The following is a 19,972-nucleotide window of genomic DNA, read 5'->3' on the forward strand; positions in this document are numbered from 1 at the left end:
CTTGCTGGTGGACTCTCTGCAGCCTGAGGTCTTCAAACCACAATTTGAAGACTTCAATCACTCAGACATAGGTTAGGGGGTTGTTACAGAAGTGGATGGGTAGGATTCTGTGGCCTGCTTTGTGCAGGAGGTCAGACTAGATGATCATATTGGTCCCTTCTGACCCTAAAGTCTATGAGGTTAAAATGAATTAATCTAGAGTAGTTTTCAGATACCAGTTTCCAGGTGGGATACTAAAACAAGTTATTGTAACATAAAACTACTTGTTGTCAATACACTGTTCATTGTTCAGTGCACCTCTACCTTGATATCCCCGGGAGCCAAAAAATCTTACCGCGTTATAAGTGAAACTGAGTTATACTGAACTTGCTTTGATCCACTGGAGTGCGCAGCCCTGCCCTCCTGGAGCACTGCTTTACTGCATTATATCTGAATTTGTGTTATATCGAGTCGTGCTATATCGGGGTAGAGGTGTATGTGAAAAGTCTTCAAAAATCACCTTAGTTTCCAATTACAATCCTATACTTTGAACCCTGTTATAACTATTTCAGGACATTTAACTAATGCTGAATGTCAACTTCATCCTGGGACCCTAATTCAATAGAACTGTCAAACACATGCCTAACAAAGCGGTTGCTTAAAATCATCCCTATTCAGCAAAGTAATTAAGCATGTGCTGAAGTCCCACTGAAGTCAATGGGATTTAAGCATGTGTTTTAAGTGCTTTGTTGAATCATTTTTGCAGGGCAGCTTTAAAGTTAGGTATTTACACATGCGCCTTTCTGATTAATGGTCTAAATTAATACAAATATTCAATTTCTTCAGTGTTATGATTTTCAAATCAATTCCTCCTGATGTTACAGTTAAAATTAGACACCTTGCCACATCATTTAAGAAATGCCTTCACTGTTTAGTGAAAGTAACATGACCTAAATAACAGCACCTTGGAGAAGTTTACTCCTCCTCCATCAGTGGGACGCAAGTGGAAAAAGTTAGCTACAATTAGTCATCACTTGGATGCTATTCTGATCTTCTGTAGTTATATGTTATCCTTCTCTTTCCTTCCTTTCCAGTCTCTTTTACAAGATTTAATAGAATACTGTGTAAGATATTCTGGTGTCAAAATGATGAAGAAATGTAAGTAGGTAGGTATGTATGGGGAAAATCTTGACGGTCCTGTAAAAGTCTTGAATATTCAGAAATGTGGTTTCCTTTTACAATCATAGACAGTTTGAAAAGAAAACCCAGAATGTGTGTTCTAACTTATTCTGAAACATAAGACAAGTGAATAACTAAAGGCAATATCCTTTATCATTTAATGTATTTTTGGTAGACTGCAGTCTGGCATCTGAAGGGGGCAAGACTGATGTTCAATACCTACATATGATGAGAGCAACAACTGATACTTCACTACAACCAGGAAACAAAGAGAAAAATGGAGACATCCTCACATCCCTCCAGCTCTGCTTTGGCCTTAGAACTGAAATTAATTCCCAATCACAATAGAGCAATAATGAAGGGATCAGCACTCTCATCTTAAAACCCAAAGGATCACAACGCTCGTATTCTGAGGGCCAATTTTTCCACTGCCTGTTTTAACTGTAAATGTTTCCTATATGTTTGCTTTACAGATCCCATCACTGGAGGAGTTGTCATAACTAGATAGGTAAGGTAAGGGTTAAGTTTCTTTTACCTGGAAAGGGTAACCAAACACCTGACCAGGTGACCAATCAGAGAACTGGATTGTTTAAAGTCAGGGGCGGGAATTTGTATACTCTGGGTCTTTTTTGTTTTCTCGGCTGTGAGTAAACAAGGTTTCCTCCTAACTCCTTCTTATTTCCAATATTATACCAAAAGTCTGTGAGTACAAAGGAACCCCAAGCAATTCGGCTATGAGGAACTTTGGGTTGTACAAATAGATGTGGATGGCTGTGTCTTTGTTGTTTTCTCGGCTGTGAGTTAACAAGCTTCCTCCTAACTGCATCTTATCTCCAAGTGTCTCCTACACATCTGTGAGTACAAAGGAACCCCCAGCAATTCGGCTATGAGGAGCTGTGGGTTGTATTTTACATGTATGTGGATTGGTTGGACTGGTTTAATCGGGCTATCTTTTAAATCAGACTGTTTCTTCATATTTTCTTATAAGCAAGAGCCTGTATTGAGTTTCTTAATGCAAGATTATTGTTTTTATATTTCTTTCTTTTTTTTCTATAAAGTTTTCTTTTAAAACCTGGTGAAAGTTTCTTTTCTAGTGAGGCAGAGGGGGAGGGAAACGCCCAAACTCGGTGCCTCATCTCCCTATTGTCCCAAGGGCGGGAAAGGCTATAGGACAAAGGGAGGGGAATTTCTTGTGTGAGCTGACTAGGTCAATTACCTAGCCTCGGGGAAGCTAGATTGCTTCTCCGGTTGTATTCAAGGAGCGAAGCGTAGCATTGCACCGGCTAACCCAGGAAAGCGGGGGGGGAAGCTGGGAGAAGAGAGAGAGAGAGACCCAGGGCTCTGGGTCTTTGGGGGGTCCCCAAAGGAAGAGTTGGGGACACCAGAGAGAGGAAAGGGGGAGGTCAGGCTCTCTCAATTAAATACCTGACCTGGTGGCAGTGAAATTATCCAAGCTGGTAGTGAGCTTGGGGGGAGTTCAGGTAAGCCCCCAAATTTTGGACGCAAAAGTCCAGGTTTGGGACAGGACCAGATTGTGGACGCTAAAGTCCAGGTCTGGGACTGGGAGGCTAGATTACCACAGGAGTCCTAGTCAGTTGGGTAGAAATCCTGGTCCTCTTGAAGTTAATGGTAAAATACCCATTGACTTCAATGAGGCCAGGATTTAAAACCTGCTTATTACTGTTATTACTGTAGGTACTTGCCAAATGACGTCACATTTCATTATTTCTATTATTTTCAAATAACACTGTAAATTTAATTAGTGGGGTCTGACATCTGTTTTTATTAGTGTACAGGACTGTCTGGAAAATGAGGACATGATCATTTATTTGGATTTTAGATATATTTTACATATTAATTCAACATGATCTTTACGACTTGTGAGATATACAAGAAAAAGGCTCAACTATACCAACCCCCATCTGCTCCTCCTTTCCTACTCTCCACACTACGAGCTCCTTTAATGTAAATACATTTTAATCTGAACTGCACATAGTATTCTGGATGTGAGAACACAAATAATTTACTTTAAATAGGAACAAATTGTAAGATTTGTCACCATCACAAACACTTTAGGCATAATGTACACTGCTAGTCACGCCTAGCTAAAAATTAGAAAAATTATCCACAGAGCAAGGAATGTGTATTTTATGTTTGTTAATGTCTCAGCTGGTAACTAAAGGCCAGATCCCACTCTCTGATATGCAAGAGGAAGCTCCACTGAAGTTAACACAAGGAATATGTGCCTACTTGAAGAGAAATCTAAGCAGTCTCTTGCCCCTCCACCCCTTTTTAAGTAAATGAGGCCCAGCTTTTCTGAATGTTTCAGGTTACTGTTGGTTACCTGAAAAACTGATTTCACAGAGATTTTAAAGTTAGTGTTCCTGAGTTTTAATTTAGAGCCACTATTATTTCTTTGAACTATGTGTGTATCTATTATAAACTAACCTGTTCTTTTAAATAATAACATGGCATTTCTTAGACTGAAGTACATATTGAATGAAATCCTTGCCTTACTGACATTAATGGGGTGTTTTGTTCTTTACTTCTATGAGCCTAGATTTTCACTCATGGCACATAAATAGGCTACAGATAATGCTGAACACAATTTATGTTAGTTATTCCAAAGCCCAGGAAAGTTCAAATTAAACCCTTCTATTGTCACCAATTCTCAGAATACTTTTTCTTTTTTACCTGTGACTTGCAGTTTGTCACCACTGACTTCAACTTTCAGATAAATCCTTCCTCTTTTCTCTGTGTGATCCATTCCACACAGACTGGGAACATTTATTACACACTGTTTGTGAACATTCATATCGCAAGCTGTGGATCAGGAAAGAAAAGGTTCAGAAAATGATGGCATGTATGAAAGTCAATATATTTATGCTAAATACATATGACAAACATGAGTGGTAAAAATATTCTATCACATCTGATTAATTGTTGGTTTTTTTTTTTTTTTTTTTTTTTTTTTTACTGACCAAAATGCAATGGCTCTCCTTATAAACATTATTAAAAAACACTGAAGTATTAACCACAATTAAAGGCTCAGCTTCAGTCATCTAAAAATGTGACCTTATTAAAGGAATGTAAAGCAGACAAAATGAAGAGTCCATGGAAAAAAGACTTGATCCAAAATATCAGAACTTTTGCTATAAATTACTGTAACCAATACAGAAATTGAAAGTTTGCTTATTGATACAGAACTGTAAATATTTCTTTGCTAATTTCCATAATACTAGCATGGGGGGAGGGAGAGAAAATGACAGAAAAGAATGATCATCCAGATGTAACAGAGGAAGACATGTCACGATTTGGACATGACTTGGATATGTGATCTAGAGAGAAGGCAGTGGAAAATCATATCCATATTACCTACCTGGGTGACAGTTTAATGGTGCTGATGCCATCAATGACAAAGAAGAGGGTGAGTGGAAGGTTTGGGATGGATGATAAGGAATTAAAATATTAATCATGTTAAACTTAAATTATGATGTGAAATCTAGCAAGAGATTTTAGAGAGACAACTTGAGATGCAGGATTTAAGGTGAGAGAGTCCACACCCCACTCCTGTCACTATAATAAATATTCTGGGAACAGTGAGAGAGAGATGAAAACAACTGAAGACAACAAAGTCAAGGAGGGGGACAAGATTTCAAGGAGATGATGACAGATCATGTCATCAGCACACAAGAGATCAAGGAATATGAGGATGGCCTAGAGGGTGTAATATATGGCCATTAAGAGGTCATTATGAACATTGACATGCAGTGGAGCAGGAGGTAGCTAGTCTGGAGGAAGCCAGGATGACACTGGAGTAGAGGAATTCAAGGCAATGGTTGTAGGAAATGCATTTGAGGAGTCTGGAGGTGGGACAATAGGGAGAATGGCCAGCCCAAAGCATGCCTCTATTGTGACAACACAAGTAATATTTAAGCATTTTAAACCATTATTTTGTTTTTTTGCCACCCTTTTACACACCAAAGGGTGATTCCTTTTGCCTATCTTTTGGGGTACAGATTCCATATGAATTATGGTTGTTGCAAGAGTGACTATGAAGTATGGGACCTTAGCTAGCAGCTGGGCTGTATCAATATCTCCACAAAGAATTCATCCCTCCCATCCCAAGTAGAACAATCTTCAGAACTGTGATGGCAAATACACTTTAGCCACATGGATCTCAATAGATTCCTTTTTCAGTAACCAAGATGGTTTGCATTAGCATATTTTTACAGCATTTTTCCCATTGGAGGAGGTTTGACTGATTTATATTGTTTTACTAAGAGAGTCTTCAATAATGAAATATTCATTTGAAATATACAGTACTGTAATTAACTGTAATTGAAACAATATTTTTCCAGACAAAGGAAAGAGGACGCATGATGCCTAATGGTTTCCCTTATTATCTAAAAGGCCATTTTAATAACTTTAGAAAAATCTTACTTACTGTCACATTTCATCCCTTGATGTAGAAGTCCATACAGCAATGATCCACAATGGTCACAGAATGTTGGGCTTCCATATGTGTGAATTTTAAACTTGTGTTTGCTTCTGGGATCCTAAAGAGGAGGCAGAAATAGGTTCTTAAGCAAATGTCTAAAACTGCAAACCAAATTTTATATATTACTGTAAATGTTGAATACATTAGAGCTCCACAGTTTATGTAGCAGAAAAGCACACTATATGTACTGTAGAATACTGCAAATTCTCAAGGTACGTGCTAGTTGAATGAACCTAGGGTTGGTACAGCTATCAATCTGCAATTAAAACACACATTGACAGGAGCAGGATTGCATATTAAACAACAGGATTTAGCCTTCAATGAACATGACATATACTAGATATCTTTATTCACAAGTTGTGACTAATTACATTTACTAGCTGTCATTGCTTCTCTCATAAATATAAAGGGAAGAGTAACCACCTTTCTCTATATATTACTATAAAATCCCTCCTGGCCAGAGGCACAAAATCCTCTTACCTGTAAAGGGTTAAGAAGCTCAAGTAACCTGGCTGGCACCTGACCAAAAGGACCAATAAGGAGACAAGACACTTTCAAATTGGAGGTGGGGGGATGGCTTTGTTCTGTCTGTTCCATGTGGCTTTTGCAGAGACAGATCAAAGAAGCAAGCAATTCAACTCCTACAGAGCTAGTATTAGCAAGGAAATGCGTTAGATTATCTTTTGTTTTGGCCTGTGAATTTCTCTGTGCTACGGGGGGAACGTGTATCTCTGCTTTCTTCATTTTGTAACTTTAAGGTTTTGCCTAGAGGGAAATCCTCTGTGTTTTGAATCTGATTGCCTGTGAGATTATCTTCCATTCTAATCTTACAGAGGTATTCCTTTTACCTTCTGTTTTTTTTTTGTTTTTTTTTTTTTAAAGAATCTGATTTTTTTTTGTATCCTAAAAAAACCCCCAACACTGGTCTGCGCTCATCTTGTTTATTATCAAGCCTCCCCAGGAAAGGGGTGTAGGGCTTCAGGGGATATTTTAGGGAAACAGGACTCCAAGATCCTTTCCTTGAATCTTTGTTTGAATCACTTGGTGCTGGCAGTGTTTACCTAATCCAAGGTACAAGGGAGAATTTGTGCCTTGGGGAAGTTTTAACCTAAACTGGTAGAAATAAGCTTAGGGAGTCTTTCATGTGGGTTCCCACATCTGTACCCTAAAGTTCAGAGTGGGGAGGGAACACTGACAGCTTGTAAATGAAGATATATGATATTTGGAAAAAAACATGTTTTGGAAGTTTGTTCTGACAGTCAGGTAAGCGTTTTAATCTGAAGAACATGGAAAAAACTACTGCAAAATCAGAATATCAAAGATGGTGTTCAAATATTGTAAATCTGTAATCTGTATCATTATACAGGAAAAGGAGCTCATTTTAACCTGACTCGTGCTAAATATTTTACTCAGACTGCTATTCCTGACTGAATTTCCAACTAAGAAATTGATCGTAATGCCACTGGCCTCTTGGAAAAGATTTCTAGTTTAGGATCAGTGAAATGGAATACACCCAAATCCTTTAAATCAAACACAGTACTATAACTCCAAAGAGAGCTGCCAACTTTCTAATCGTAGAAATCCAAATACCCTTGCCCCACCCTCTTCCCCGAGGCCCCACCCCCACTCTCTCCATTCCCCCTCCCTTCCGCCACCCTCGCTCACCTTCACCGGGCTGGGGCAGGGGCTTGGGGTGTGGCCCCTGGCTGGGGCCAGGGATGAGGGATGTGAGGTGCCGGAAGGGGCTCTGGACTGGGGCCAAGGGGTTCGGAGTGTGGAAGGGGGTGAGGGCTCTGGCTGGAGATGCAGACTCTGGGTGGGGCCAGGGGAGTTTGAGGTGCAGTAGGGAGCTCCAGGCTGGGGGGTGGGGACAAGGGGATCAGAGTGTGGAAGGGGCCTCCAGGGTGAGGTAGGGGGTTGGGGTGTAGGAGCAGGAACGGGATCTTGACTGGGGGTGTGTGCTCCAGTGTGGGGCCAGAAATGAGGGGTTCAGAGTGCAGGAAGGGGCTCCCGGCTGGGGCAGAGGGTTGGAAGTAGATCAGCTGAAAAATGACTATGATTTTGAATCTGAAATTAATTACATCATCACTCTTTTTTGTTTGTTTCTTTCTTTCTGCCCATTCTCCGACTAACTCCATGGAGAAAGGGATTATGCAATTCCAGCTCCTTCTAGCATTATTACAACTTTAATGAATACCTAACTGTCATGCAAGGACTCCTTTAACACAGCAAATAGCTGCATCTTAATCTAAATGTCACCCTCAACAGGTAGGTGTAGTTCATTAGGCTGCTGCCCCAGCTGTAAAGAAGGCATTCGATGACAGGCACCAGGTAAGCTCCTCGCCCTCCACCCCCCCGTACAAAAAGTTTCCTTCTGTGTACATTTTAAATTAATACCAATTGTCACATTATTTTACATTTAGATTATTACCATACAGTCAGCAAAAAATAAAATACCATGTCAACTTAAACCACGCTTACTAGTAAAGGTCATTTCCACTTTTCAGATAATACTTAAGATTCATAAGAAGAATAAAACACATGAACTCAGATTTCAAGTTGACAATATATTACATTGCTGCTTGTTTATTTCTCAGCCTGAAATATGTTATGAAAAGAGATGCTATACAACATTTCATGAATGCTGTCAGTCTAAGTTGAACTACATTCAAAATTTTCCAGCGAACATCTGTTTATTACTTATTAAAAATATAGTCAATGGGATCTTGTGGTATGGGGTCATGGGAATGTGACTTTTCAGAAAGGTTATCTGAAGAATAGAATGACAACAGTTCCTCTGAAGGAGGAGTGCACAGTAACATCAGAACCATTTCCAATAAAGTTTCAATGCTAACGCTTCATTCTATTTTTAATTATGAAGGAGCAGGGGTAAATACTGCCTTAACTTGTAATTATATATAAACATTATTTTGCTAACCACTGTTGCTGTTGCTAAGGTCAATAAATCTGTTGCTAAGACTGACACTGGAGAGGCACTTCTTTTTAAAACTTGTGTTAAACATCTGCCATAAATGACATTTATGACTGACAGATTATAAAACTGTAAGTATAAGGGAAAAGCAAATACAGGAAATGATCATTGTGAATACTTAATCATCTGCTGTACCTGTAATATTACACTAAAACTGTAAAACAAGTATTATCAAACAGTTGTTGTAGAATGGAAATACTTGTACTTTATCTATAGATGTATATTGCCTCTGGCTGGTACATATGAGTCGAAGTGATCACCTGTCAAATATTTACAATTATCCTTATACTTATTGTCTGACACTGTTGATTCTGCTCCCAATTCTCTTTAAATCAGGTCGATAAATTCTTTGTTCAATTTAGCTATTAGTTTGCAAACACTGAAGTCATATGTTATTTGACTTTATAGTTTCATATTGTATAAACTCCATTATTTTACCCAATTTCATTCCATTTAATAGTGATTTAACATGCTTTAAGCACTCCTGATTTATGTATAAAATAATTAATAATATAAATAACAACTAAAACATAAATAATAAAAATACAGTGTCGGGCTCACTATATACATGTTATAATTGTGCAATACCTTTTTACTTTTTTGTTTTATTTGTTAAATTACTATTCAAACATTGGAGCAAAGCAGGATTATGCCATAGAAACAGATCATGTGGCTGCCTTGGTTATCAGCAGTTGATTCGATATTGTGTGCCATAACTAGAAAGATTATTTAACCATACAGAGCACCTTTTTTACCCATTTTGATTATGCATACATAAGTGTAATAGTGGGACACCAGAGATTGCTCCATTAAACTGCATAGCCCTGATCCTGCAACACTGATACATGTGCTTAACGTGACTATCATGAGTAATCCCATTCAAAGTAATCATTAAGTATTTGTTGAACCATTTACAGGATCAAGGCCTAACCATACAGGTTAATAATAGTACCTTATATTAGGAAAGGCTAGACCACCCTTGCCATAAAGTAGCATACCAATGAGCCGTCCATGGGACTAGCACTTGCTTAATCTCACCTAATATCAATGAGTAAAACATTTTATGAAAACTTCCAAATCGTCAAACATATAAGCCAATAGCGTGCAAACTTGGGGGCAAGTTCTGTCCTCAGATATCTCCAGGAAACAACTATTGACTTAAATAGAATTATGTATATGCACGGGGGCAGAATTTGGTTCTCACTGCTTGCCAGTAAAATGCTACAGAAATAAATTAACTAGGATATAAAATTATATGATTTACACTGGCTTTCACAAAGGCACTCCATTATATATGCATATATAATTTAAAACATCACTCAACTTTTTACATTTCATTTAATAGTAGTTTACTGCCCAACTTAAGAAAATGCCCGTAGTGCTATGTTTAAAATAACACATACAGCATGAATTAGATCTTTTGAGCAGCAGTCCATTTGTTCTGACCATTTTATTCTATACATTCACACTCACAAGAAAAGACTCCTCCTTGTCTGAATGTGAATGCAGAGAGAGAAATATTAAAACTCCTGCTGAAATGGAAAATTTCCCCTTAATATGAAATCCATTTTAAACATTTTCCAGTTGCTCGACTGACAGCAAACACAAAAACCTCAGGAACTTTTAAGGCTAGAAAATGACAGAGGCATTTTCCATCAGTCTAACTCTCTCTTTTTTTTAATCCTGTGTTTTTTTGTTGGGCAACAAGTCATGAAAGATTCATGTTGCCATGGTAAAACATCTTTCCCATTCTGGGTTGGCATTTGGATATCTAGCTCACTAGATCTCCAAGGAATGTTGCTGTATTTGCGTGTCTAATCTTGTACTACACTGCAGGACTTCAAACTGTCTGTGTAATAGTGGCAGCTTGAAATATGAAATGGTACAGGCACACTATAAAGCCATGATTTCAAGACAAATGCATTACCCAGACCATTGCCTAAGACAAGGTCTGATTACATTCACTAAACAAGGAAAAGGGGTATGCACATGTGTGTTTAAAAAAAAAAAAAAAAAAAAAAAAGAGGATCCAAGATAAAATCATTCAGAAGATAGAGCCTTTTATGATCATTTCTTCCATATATTCTAAAACTGTATCTGAGAATTCACGTGTGAGCACTTCGGGTCATTCCTTTGCTTCCTAATTGGATAGCGGGTATAGCAAATCCAGAGTGAAATTCCATAAAACAACCTTTGAAAAACAGGATTCACAATACAATAAGGATGTAGTGAACTTGAAGTAAAGATGAAAATGCATAAAAAGGGTACAATCTATTTAGCTTAATGCACCATATTAGACAGAACGCTACATATTTACCAACACACACACTGATCTAATGACGTTTGTAGTGTTACAACAGTAACATTATTCTATGAATGAACGGTGCTTGAACAATTTCCCTAAGGCACTGAACAGAAACATCCTTCCCATTAACTATCCACCTGTTGTCTTCAACAATGGGAATGCTGCAGTTCCCATATGCCACTCTTTTAGTATCCAGGAAGTAAAGAGATTACAGGAACTTGTTCTAATCTCACATCCTGTTCTATTTTAAGGAGAAGTCCAGTGTCTGGTAGTAAGTGGCATTGTGTTTATTGTTTAATGGCAGTAGTGGGAGGAGGAAGAAAGCTTCTATGAGCTATATCTATCCTTGCACGTGAGGCTCCAGATTGTGCCTGTAATTCATCTATTAAAAAGGTGCTCTAGTGCCAGAAGAAAAGGAAAAACCAAAAGAAATATCCTCAAGCACTAGAAGAGTCTATTAAGAATTCCCTCACACTAAATCCAGCAAAACCTACGAATTCCTATTAATGCTAAAGACACAGGAGCTGCCAGAGTGGGCACAACATGAAGTGCATATTATTTATTAAAAGCTGCGCTTTTAACTCACTTAGGGCATGATCCTGCAAGTTCCTGCAGGTCTGGATTTGTAATAAAAGGGATTCATTCCATCTCATGCATCTACAATCCTAATTCAATAACACTCTCAGATAAATCAATCCCAGAAGCAGATTTCTAGTCATGTATTTTGATGATTTTTTGGATATAAGGTGATATAGTGGTCCTGGCATGCAAAAGACTTCCACTTAAAAAAAACAAAAACAAAAACAAAAAAAAAAACCAGGAAAAGGTCAAAACATAGATTTGTTGAAAAGTATCATGTCAGAGTTCACTCTAGAGGCACACAATGCTGCTTTGTTTGATCAAGTGTCTAGTATTGAGCCTTCACATTGCTCACAACACTGTCATATTCCCAGCAACAAGATAAGATGCTGTTACAAGAGCAGAAGAACAACATTTTCGGGATCTCCTAATTATAGGTCTGGCTTGTTAGTGAGGAAATTAAAACACTCATCAAGTCATATCTTTATTTCCTAACAGCTGTATTATATTAAAAGAAGTGAAAAATATATTGTTAACAGAAATAGTATGGGTAAGACAAGAAGACTGACACTAAAATCCTTAACATCAAATGCTTACTTTTGTTATTTTATGTATTCCGAAATTTGTTCTCCAAACAGAACTATAGAACCCACCGATGCATCTCCTATTGATCAGAAAGATATTTACGTATTGTGATATTCATACCATGTGTTTCTTCCATGTGACAGGAACAAAACTGAATCTTCCATTTACTGGCATGTTCCCCATTAAAAAGTTAAGGTGCATGCATTATGGGATTATGTACATATATTAAGGGTAAAATATGACCCTTGCCAACAGTCTAGTAAATTGTTCGGATTATATAGCCACTAGCCATAAAACCCAAATTATCTAGTGGCCAAGGCATAAGCCTGGGAGCCAGTACTCCTAGATTCTATTCCTGTCCCTACCTGACTCCACGCTTACCTCTGTGCAGAAATTTTGTACCTATCTGTCCTCTTACTCATGTGTAATGTGGATCTAATCATATTTTAACTTAATTTGATATATAGAGTGAAAAATGAACTAAGAATAAATAAAAAAATAATGAATATTTGTCTAGATTTACAATATTTTTAGGATTATGAATCCCGTGACATTTAGAAAGCGCAAACAAGGATACATTTATATTTACTTGGAAATGTGCAGCTGCTGTACATTGCTGTGCAATTTTCTTATCCTGTTCACTTTTAGCCAATGTTAGCCTTTAATAATTCCTCACCAGAAGCACCTCTGGCTATATCTTCTTAGTAGCAAACATGACTAAGCCAAAGTAGAGCACGACAAACCGATTGTCAAGAAATGGCTTCTATTGGCAAATTATTGAATTTTGTACTAAACCCGGTAAAGATTAATCATAAATACTCTAAAGGGAAAATTCACTCTTCTTTTCACAGAGTCAGTACAAAGGCAATGGGAAAACTGTAAAAATCCTGCCATCATTAAGCAGCACTGAGTGATGCATAAGTTGAGATGTGTAATGTTATTGCAGGCTGAAAAGTAGTAAAACCTCTGCTTCCTGCCACACCTGTTTTCTAAAATCAAAGCATGTTTTCACTATGAAGAATTAGTATAATTGGATTTAATCTAGATAAATAGGAAGGGAAAGCTCTTGCAATTTGTGATGTAGGTATTTCATTATTTTGCTCCCTCAGAAACAAGCACTCCTTACACAGTATTGTGCATTTACTGCTTGTATTGGCTAGAGACAGGCATAAAGCCAAACAATATTAGGCGAGGTGCCACATCAGTACGCCTAGGCTGAGATTTTCAAAGCCTTGCAGGCCATACCGAGTTCCACAATTCCCATTTGCACTAAACCATCTAGGTAGCTTTGAAAATCTCAGCCCTATTTGCTAATTTCAAGAACATCTCTATTACTCTAATTTTGGGTCACATTTAAGCAGAGACTGCCACACATGATAAAACAGGTGGATTTGTGACATGAAAAGGTTTGCCCAAAAAGAACTACCCCAAGAGTCCTCACATGTATTGACTAATCCAAATCTGAGGCAAAACCTCCAAAAGTGTGCAACTAGAGAAGTAATTCACGCCGCCAAACAGGAGGATTAGGACAATTTTTTTTCTCACTACTCCACTTCACTCCTATGCCTTTAAATATTCTAGACAGGAGAAGAGACTCAAATACACTTTCAGTCTAGAGGGAGGAAGAACAACATAGGCACAAAATCTAACCACCCTTTTTTTTAAAAAAACTATGCATTTCCATTAAACTAAAGATAAATTCTTCTCCCTGCAGCAGCACAAGCACAATTTATTACTCTCTGGTAGCCAATATAGTTCAACAATGGCAGTTATGAATGTTTCCATTAAACTTTGGAACAGAAAGTGTAAAACTGACAACCTAAGGCACTATTTCTATGCCGTGGGTAAATGTTAAATAACGAGACAAATTAATTTTGACGTACTTTTTCTGGCCAGCAACACTTGCAGTTGCCCTGATGCAAATGTAGTGGAACAACTAATTAGCTTATATTGGTGACAATGTTTTGCAGGTGATATCATAGAAAAGCTAAATATAGAAATTAAAAAATATACTTTATACTTCTAACAGTAAAAACATGGGATGTGGACAGCAATTCTGATTTGATTTTTTTATTTAAAGATGCATGTGTGTTTTTAAATAAAAATCTGTTATTTCTCCAGTGCCAGCAGGAATTGGAAGTCTGTCTTGACCTTAGCTTAGTTTATAACACGATAACAAATGCTACTGCCCATACACCACCTTGGACATATAGCCATCAGACAGATTTGCTATGACTCCAATTCTGATAAATGCCTCCTTAAAGTCAAGTAATAATATTTTTGAATAGGAAATGCAACTATTGGTCATGTTAGATAACTGTGGGAAATAAAGGAGAGGAAAAAGAAATATGCTACTGTAGATTATGAGAAGAAGAAAGGTTCAGATTGTTTCAAATTCTATATTTGAACAGCATATTGTTTAACAGTTAGAGGAGGAGTCACAGTTGGAACTCCTGGAATGCATTTATGGCCCTGCCACTAACTTGCTGTTTAACGTTGGTTAAGTCACATAGTCTCTCTGTACCTCAGTTTCACTAGTGTACAAAATTAGACCACCACCATGCAGTGCTGTTGCAAAGTCAAATTAATTTACATTTGTATAAAGTGCAAAAATGCTATATCATACAGCAAAGAAACCAATGATTTACATAAGTGCCTGGTGTTGGTTACAGTAGCTCACACAACACAAGACTTCGGACAGAGTCAAGATACCTGGATTCTTTTTCCAACTCTACTTCTGACATGCTGCATGGCCTTGAGCAAGTCTTAACTTCTCTGTGCTTCAGCTTCCCCATCTTTAAAAACAGAGGTAATGATATTTACTAGCTTTAGTGAAGCAATATATAAGTACTATGTATTATTTCTTCTTCTTCTTCGATTCCTATATACCAGATCAGCAATGACAATGGGGCTGAATGAAATCTTTCCACCACTTTCTGTCTTGTACCAGCTTTACAGCTTCATTCATCTTTAAAACTTTTTGTTCTACATCATTCTTCACCATGTCCATCCAATACATTCTTGGTTTTCCTCTATTTCTAGTTCCTTGCACTCGTGTATCTTGCCTTCTAGTGTATCCTTTCTGGGTCCATTCTTGACACGTGTCCCAGCCGTCACAGTTGTCTTTCTTGAATTTTCTGTAACTGCATTATTTCTTGCCCCACTCATTTTCTTATCACTTCATTTTTTATTTTCTGCAATCTTGAAACACTCGGTATTCCCCTCAGTCAGTTCATTTCCACAAGCGTTACCTTTTGTTCAACAGTTTTCCTCGGACACCAGCATTCTGACCACACAGCAGTATCGACACAACTCTTGTCTCATAAACACTGATTTTTGTTTTTATCTAAATGTCTTCAGCCCTCCAGATCTTCCAGAGTTTTCTGAATGCTGTGGCCATGAGTCCTAGTCTTCTTTTTATACCATCTTCACAATTCCCATTCTTCAGTACTAGTCCCACAAGGTACACAAATGTTTCTATTTCTTCTAATTCTCACCTTTGATCTTCCACTTGTCAAAATTTTTATCTTTTACATGCTGATCGTCAGTTGGAATTTCCACATTCCCTGCCCTCCTTGGTCAATGATATGAGAGCAATAGCATCTGTAAATCTAAGGTAATTCATGTCTTCCCACATAACATGACTCCTCCCATTCCGCATGTATTAGTTATTTATTATTTATGCACAAAGTACCAATAAACTGAAAATTATTGCTTTTGATGCAAGTACATACATGGTTTGATCCCATTCCACACCTTACCCCACAACAAATATAACGGACAACACCTACGGTTCACCTACATGCACCCAGAAATAGTCTCAGTGTAAGGCACAGGAAGGAGTCAAGAGCAGAGATTTTTGGGGAGTAAACCCTTGAAAATTTACATCAAGAAAATATTACGAGGATATTGCTCTCTGAGCAGCCTACGCACCTTGGTATCATGAAAATCAATCTGTTGGTAGCTGCAGATGCAAAAAAGAATCTTGTGCAGCTAGTGGGTGTGTGAGAAATTGACAAAATCAACAAGGGACATGGAATGGTTCTCTACCTATATCCTGCCCAGTCAGCTTTGCATATCCCAAGCCCGCCTCTGTCTGAGGTCAGAGCTTCCCAGCTTGTCGGACAGGACATCCACAGGCAAAGGTTCTGGGACAACAGGCTTTTCCACCACCCTACTATACTTTCTGCCACTTTGGTTTGCACTTGATTCAGTGTGAATGATATATTTCAACTTCTGACATGTGTTACGTACATATTTAAGGGGAATCAATTCCCTCTATAATGATCCTATGAAGGGTAATATATTAACTCAGTTAACAGGAGAACTCAGCAATAGTAAAAACAGTGACTGCATAGTTATATTTGTTTCAAAGGAGTTACTGTATAGGACTGTCCACCAGAAAATAAATAAAATATGACACTATTTAGAAACAACCATATGGGAATGCCAATGAAAATACTGGTGACCATATGGAAACACATTTCTATCGCTAGTTTATTTTTGTAATAATGTGTGTCAGTGTACGGAGGAGTAGCAAAGGCTAGCTGACATGAGTCACACACAGAAAACTTCTTGTTCACTAGTACTAGCAAACAGGGAACTCTAACAGTTCCATTACACTGAAATATCACCTGTGATTAGGCTGCATTCCAGTACCTGGGTCTAGCTCTCTCCTCAAAGACAATACACACTTCCTCTCTGAAAGACGGTCTTAATGGCCATCGACTGCTAGACTGAAGCTCAAGGAATGTGGGCTAAAAGGGAAGAATAATTATCAGACCACTTTCTGCCACTTCATATACAGTATATATAATATGCAAGTATACCCTACAATGATGAAAGGTAACAGAAGTTGTAGAGCCAATTCCCCTTGCAAGGTAGCAACAGTTGCATAACTTCAGGAGAAAAACTGAACTTTATTTACTAGAAGACAGAGAAAAGATCCTGTGAAGAGGCTATCTGGGGATTTTCCAGGAGACTGTGTCTGAAGAAAAAAAAGAACCACCCTTGGATACTAAATCAGAATATACAGCTTTTATGTGCTGTAATATATCAAATATTTCTTACTGTAAATACCTTGAGACAACATAAGCTCACGGAAGTTATTCTTTAAGTTCATATACTTCAGGTTGGGTTTTAAATTTATTTACAGAAGACTTACTGCACCCACTCACATTTTACCCATCCTAGAGATAAATAATGAACTACACTCACCAGTTCTCTTGATGTGTTTTCTAAGAATAAGGTTTGAACTATGTCATCCATAGTAGTTAAACTTACAGAGTTCATGTGCCTCAAAAAGCCTTTGTCTGAAATTCTCTATAACTTATTTTCTTCAACAAAAAGATATGAGGAATAGTTACACGTGTTCCTCTGCACGTGTGGGAAAGTGGTATCCTTAGTGAGCCACCTTTAATTCTAGCAACTGCAGCTCTTAAGGTGGATCCTACCTTAGTTGATGATTCATTGGGCACAGCATGTGAAAAAAGCAAATTCAAAGCTAAGCAAGCAGAAATAATGTCCAAAAGCTCAACTGGATTCTGAACTACAGTTCAGAAACAGAGAGAACTGCCATGTAATTCAGGAAAAGTAAAACAGCAAATATGAGCTACAGTAAGTATATAATTATGTTTTAAAGTTACTAGCCCAGAAACAGGAAAGTTTGGCTCAAATATGGCACACTACTGTCTTAATTTCCATTCATACTTAAGTTGTTTGATTATAATGGAAAATTACCACTGTAGTTCAAGCATCTAGCTTAACCATCCATGTATTTAACATCTGAAAATAAAATAAACAGCTAGACGTAACATGTGAAACAAGATATTATTTACATATAAGATAATGATTAATAATTACAGGTAATCTGTCATGCCCGAGGACCACACTCTAGTTTCATACAATTTCTCTCATCTATACATTATAAAAGGACAACAAACAATGATGCGACTGACTTGCCTTACGTTTGCAGGTGTTCCTTCACGTTTTTACAGAACGTGCTCTAGTATCTGCTACTGTACAAACACTGTTGCAGCACAGATAATGAAAAAAGTAAAGGGAATAAGGGCAGATTATCAAAGATCGTAACTATTCTTTAGAATGGGGTTCCCAAACTGTGGTACATGTATAAGACATCTCTCTCTGGGGGGGGTATATGGAAGAAATTATGTGATGGTTGATTTTATTTATTATTTTATGTATTGCATTTTCAAAGTAGGCTAGTCAGATGATGATTTAAAATTCTGTGAGAAAGTGTTACATAAAATACGGTAGTTAATTTATTTCAAGATTTAGTAACGAGAACACAGATACACAGAGACGCTGACGTACAGAGCTCTTACCTCCAATCACTATACAGAGCTGGTTCAGTTGCCCAGCAACTGTCCAGTCTAGCTGAGCTCAGAACAAAGTCAGGGTTGTTTTTTTTCCAGTTGTATATGTCACATTATAACTGTATCTGTACAGAACAGTGAAATATGGACAGGCAGTGTGAAGAAGAACACACAAAGTATCAGTGATGAGGTGGGCAGGGGTATGCAGGCAGCTGGTAAATCTGGAAGGGGGTACATGGACAGCTGAGAGCTCTGGAAGGAGGTATGCAATAAGAAAAGTTTGAGAACCTCTGCTTTAGATTATATGTCTTTATTATCAAAGTACCTTGATTAGCATCATAAATGGGTTAAAACATGCTACACTTGAAATAATATACACATGATGGTTATATTTCCATCAACAAAAATTTAGATCTAGAGCAGGAGCTGCTTATTTCTGTTACCATCTCCAATAGAGGACTACCATCTAAACTTACAGAGCAAGCATTCATCTTGAACGGGACGTCTTCATCTATAACTTCCACGATCCAACTTGTTAACACCAAATTTAAAAGAGCTGTCCACAGCTAACCAGAATCCTTGCTCTGGCATACGGCATCTCATTCCACATGAATGATGATGGTTTTTAATCAAGCACATTGCTTAGTCAGCTACATGAATAAGACTATTTTTCAAAAAGTTATTGACATCCTGCAAAATATCACCGTTCATGCTGATGGGATACTGTTTTAAGTCTTCTACTTTGTCTGCCTTTTTCACGCTTTCTTCAGAGTCCTTTGGAATTAATTCATCAGTAATTCACAAGTTCCTTATAAAGACAACCTAAAAGAACTCATCGTTTTTGGTCAATACAGTACTGCCCTATATTCATATTTCTTGTCGTAAAGTCACACTTCAAAATGGAAAGGAGAAAACCAACACTGGAGCTTTAGGGTACATAATTTCCCCATACCAATCCAACAAAGTTTGAAACACTTGCATCCACCCCTCCTTAGGAAAGGATTCGAGCATGTGCTTACTGACTTTGCTGAAATGAGCCTTCTTCCATTTAAGTTCAATTAATAACAGTGGAAACTCTATCCAAGGACAGATGATAGAATACAGCTCAAAGACTAGCTTACCTGGCTGGCAGTATATGTAATGGGACAGTAAAGGAAATCTTAGTTAACAGAAATACTACAAGAAAAAAGTACCGCAGAAAACAACTTATTTTAACTGAGACTAGAATAACTCCTACCAGTTAGAAAGGAGATTCAAACACTTTTAAAGTTAAACAGACCCTCTCCATCTATTCCGTAATGTTAGGTTTCTGGCATTTCTTGAAAAGAAAGACAAATTTACAAGGCACAGTACATCTAATAAAGCCAGGATTCCATATGCTGTTGTATTGTCTGTAAGGTGTAATTTTGTTTCATCATGTTTTTACTTTGTTTAGAATGAATGTAATGCATAACTCCTATTGCTATAGCAGCAGAGAATCCTGTGGCACCTTATAGACTAACAGACGTTTTGGAGCA

At 37.7% G+C, this 19,972-nt stretch overlaps 1 protein-coding gene across 5 annotated transcripts in view; it reads right to left on the reverse strand.

Annotated features, from left to right (window-relative positions):
• PRKCA (protein kinase C alpha) overlaps window positions 1–19,972 on the reverse strand; it is a 305,267-nt gene that overhangs the window by 93,709 nt on the left and 191,586 nt on the right. For all 5 annotated transcript variants that reach the window (XM_032776324.2, XM_032776311.2, XM_075071879.1 and 2 more), the window contains 2 exons: window positions 5,606–5,717; window positions 3,853–3,981 (listed from right to left, as the gene is read on the reverse strand). In XM_032776324.2, the coding sequence (XP_032632215.1) occupies window positions 3,853–3,981; window positions 5,606–5,618 (142 nt within the window). In that variant the 5' untranslated portion in view covers window positions 5,619–5,717. The remainder of the gene's footprint in view (window positions 1–3,852; window positions 3,982–5,605; window positions 5,718–19,972) is intronic.

Source organism: Chelonoidis abingdonii, chromosome 13 (genome assembly GCF_003597395.2).
Source record: "Chelonoidis abingdonii isolate Lonesome George chromosome 13, CheloAbing_2.0, whole genome shotgun sequence".
Taxonomy (NCBI): Eukaryota; Metazoa; Chordata; order Testudines; family Testudinidae; genus Chelonoidis; species Chelonoidis abingdonii.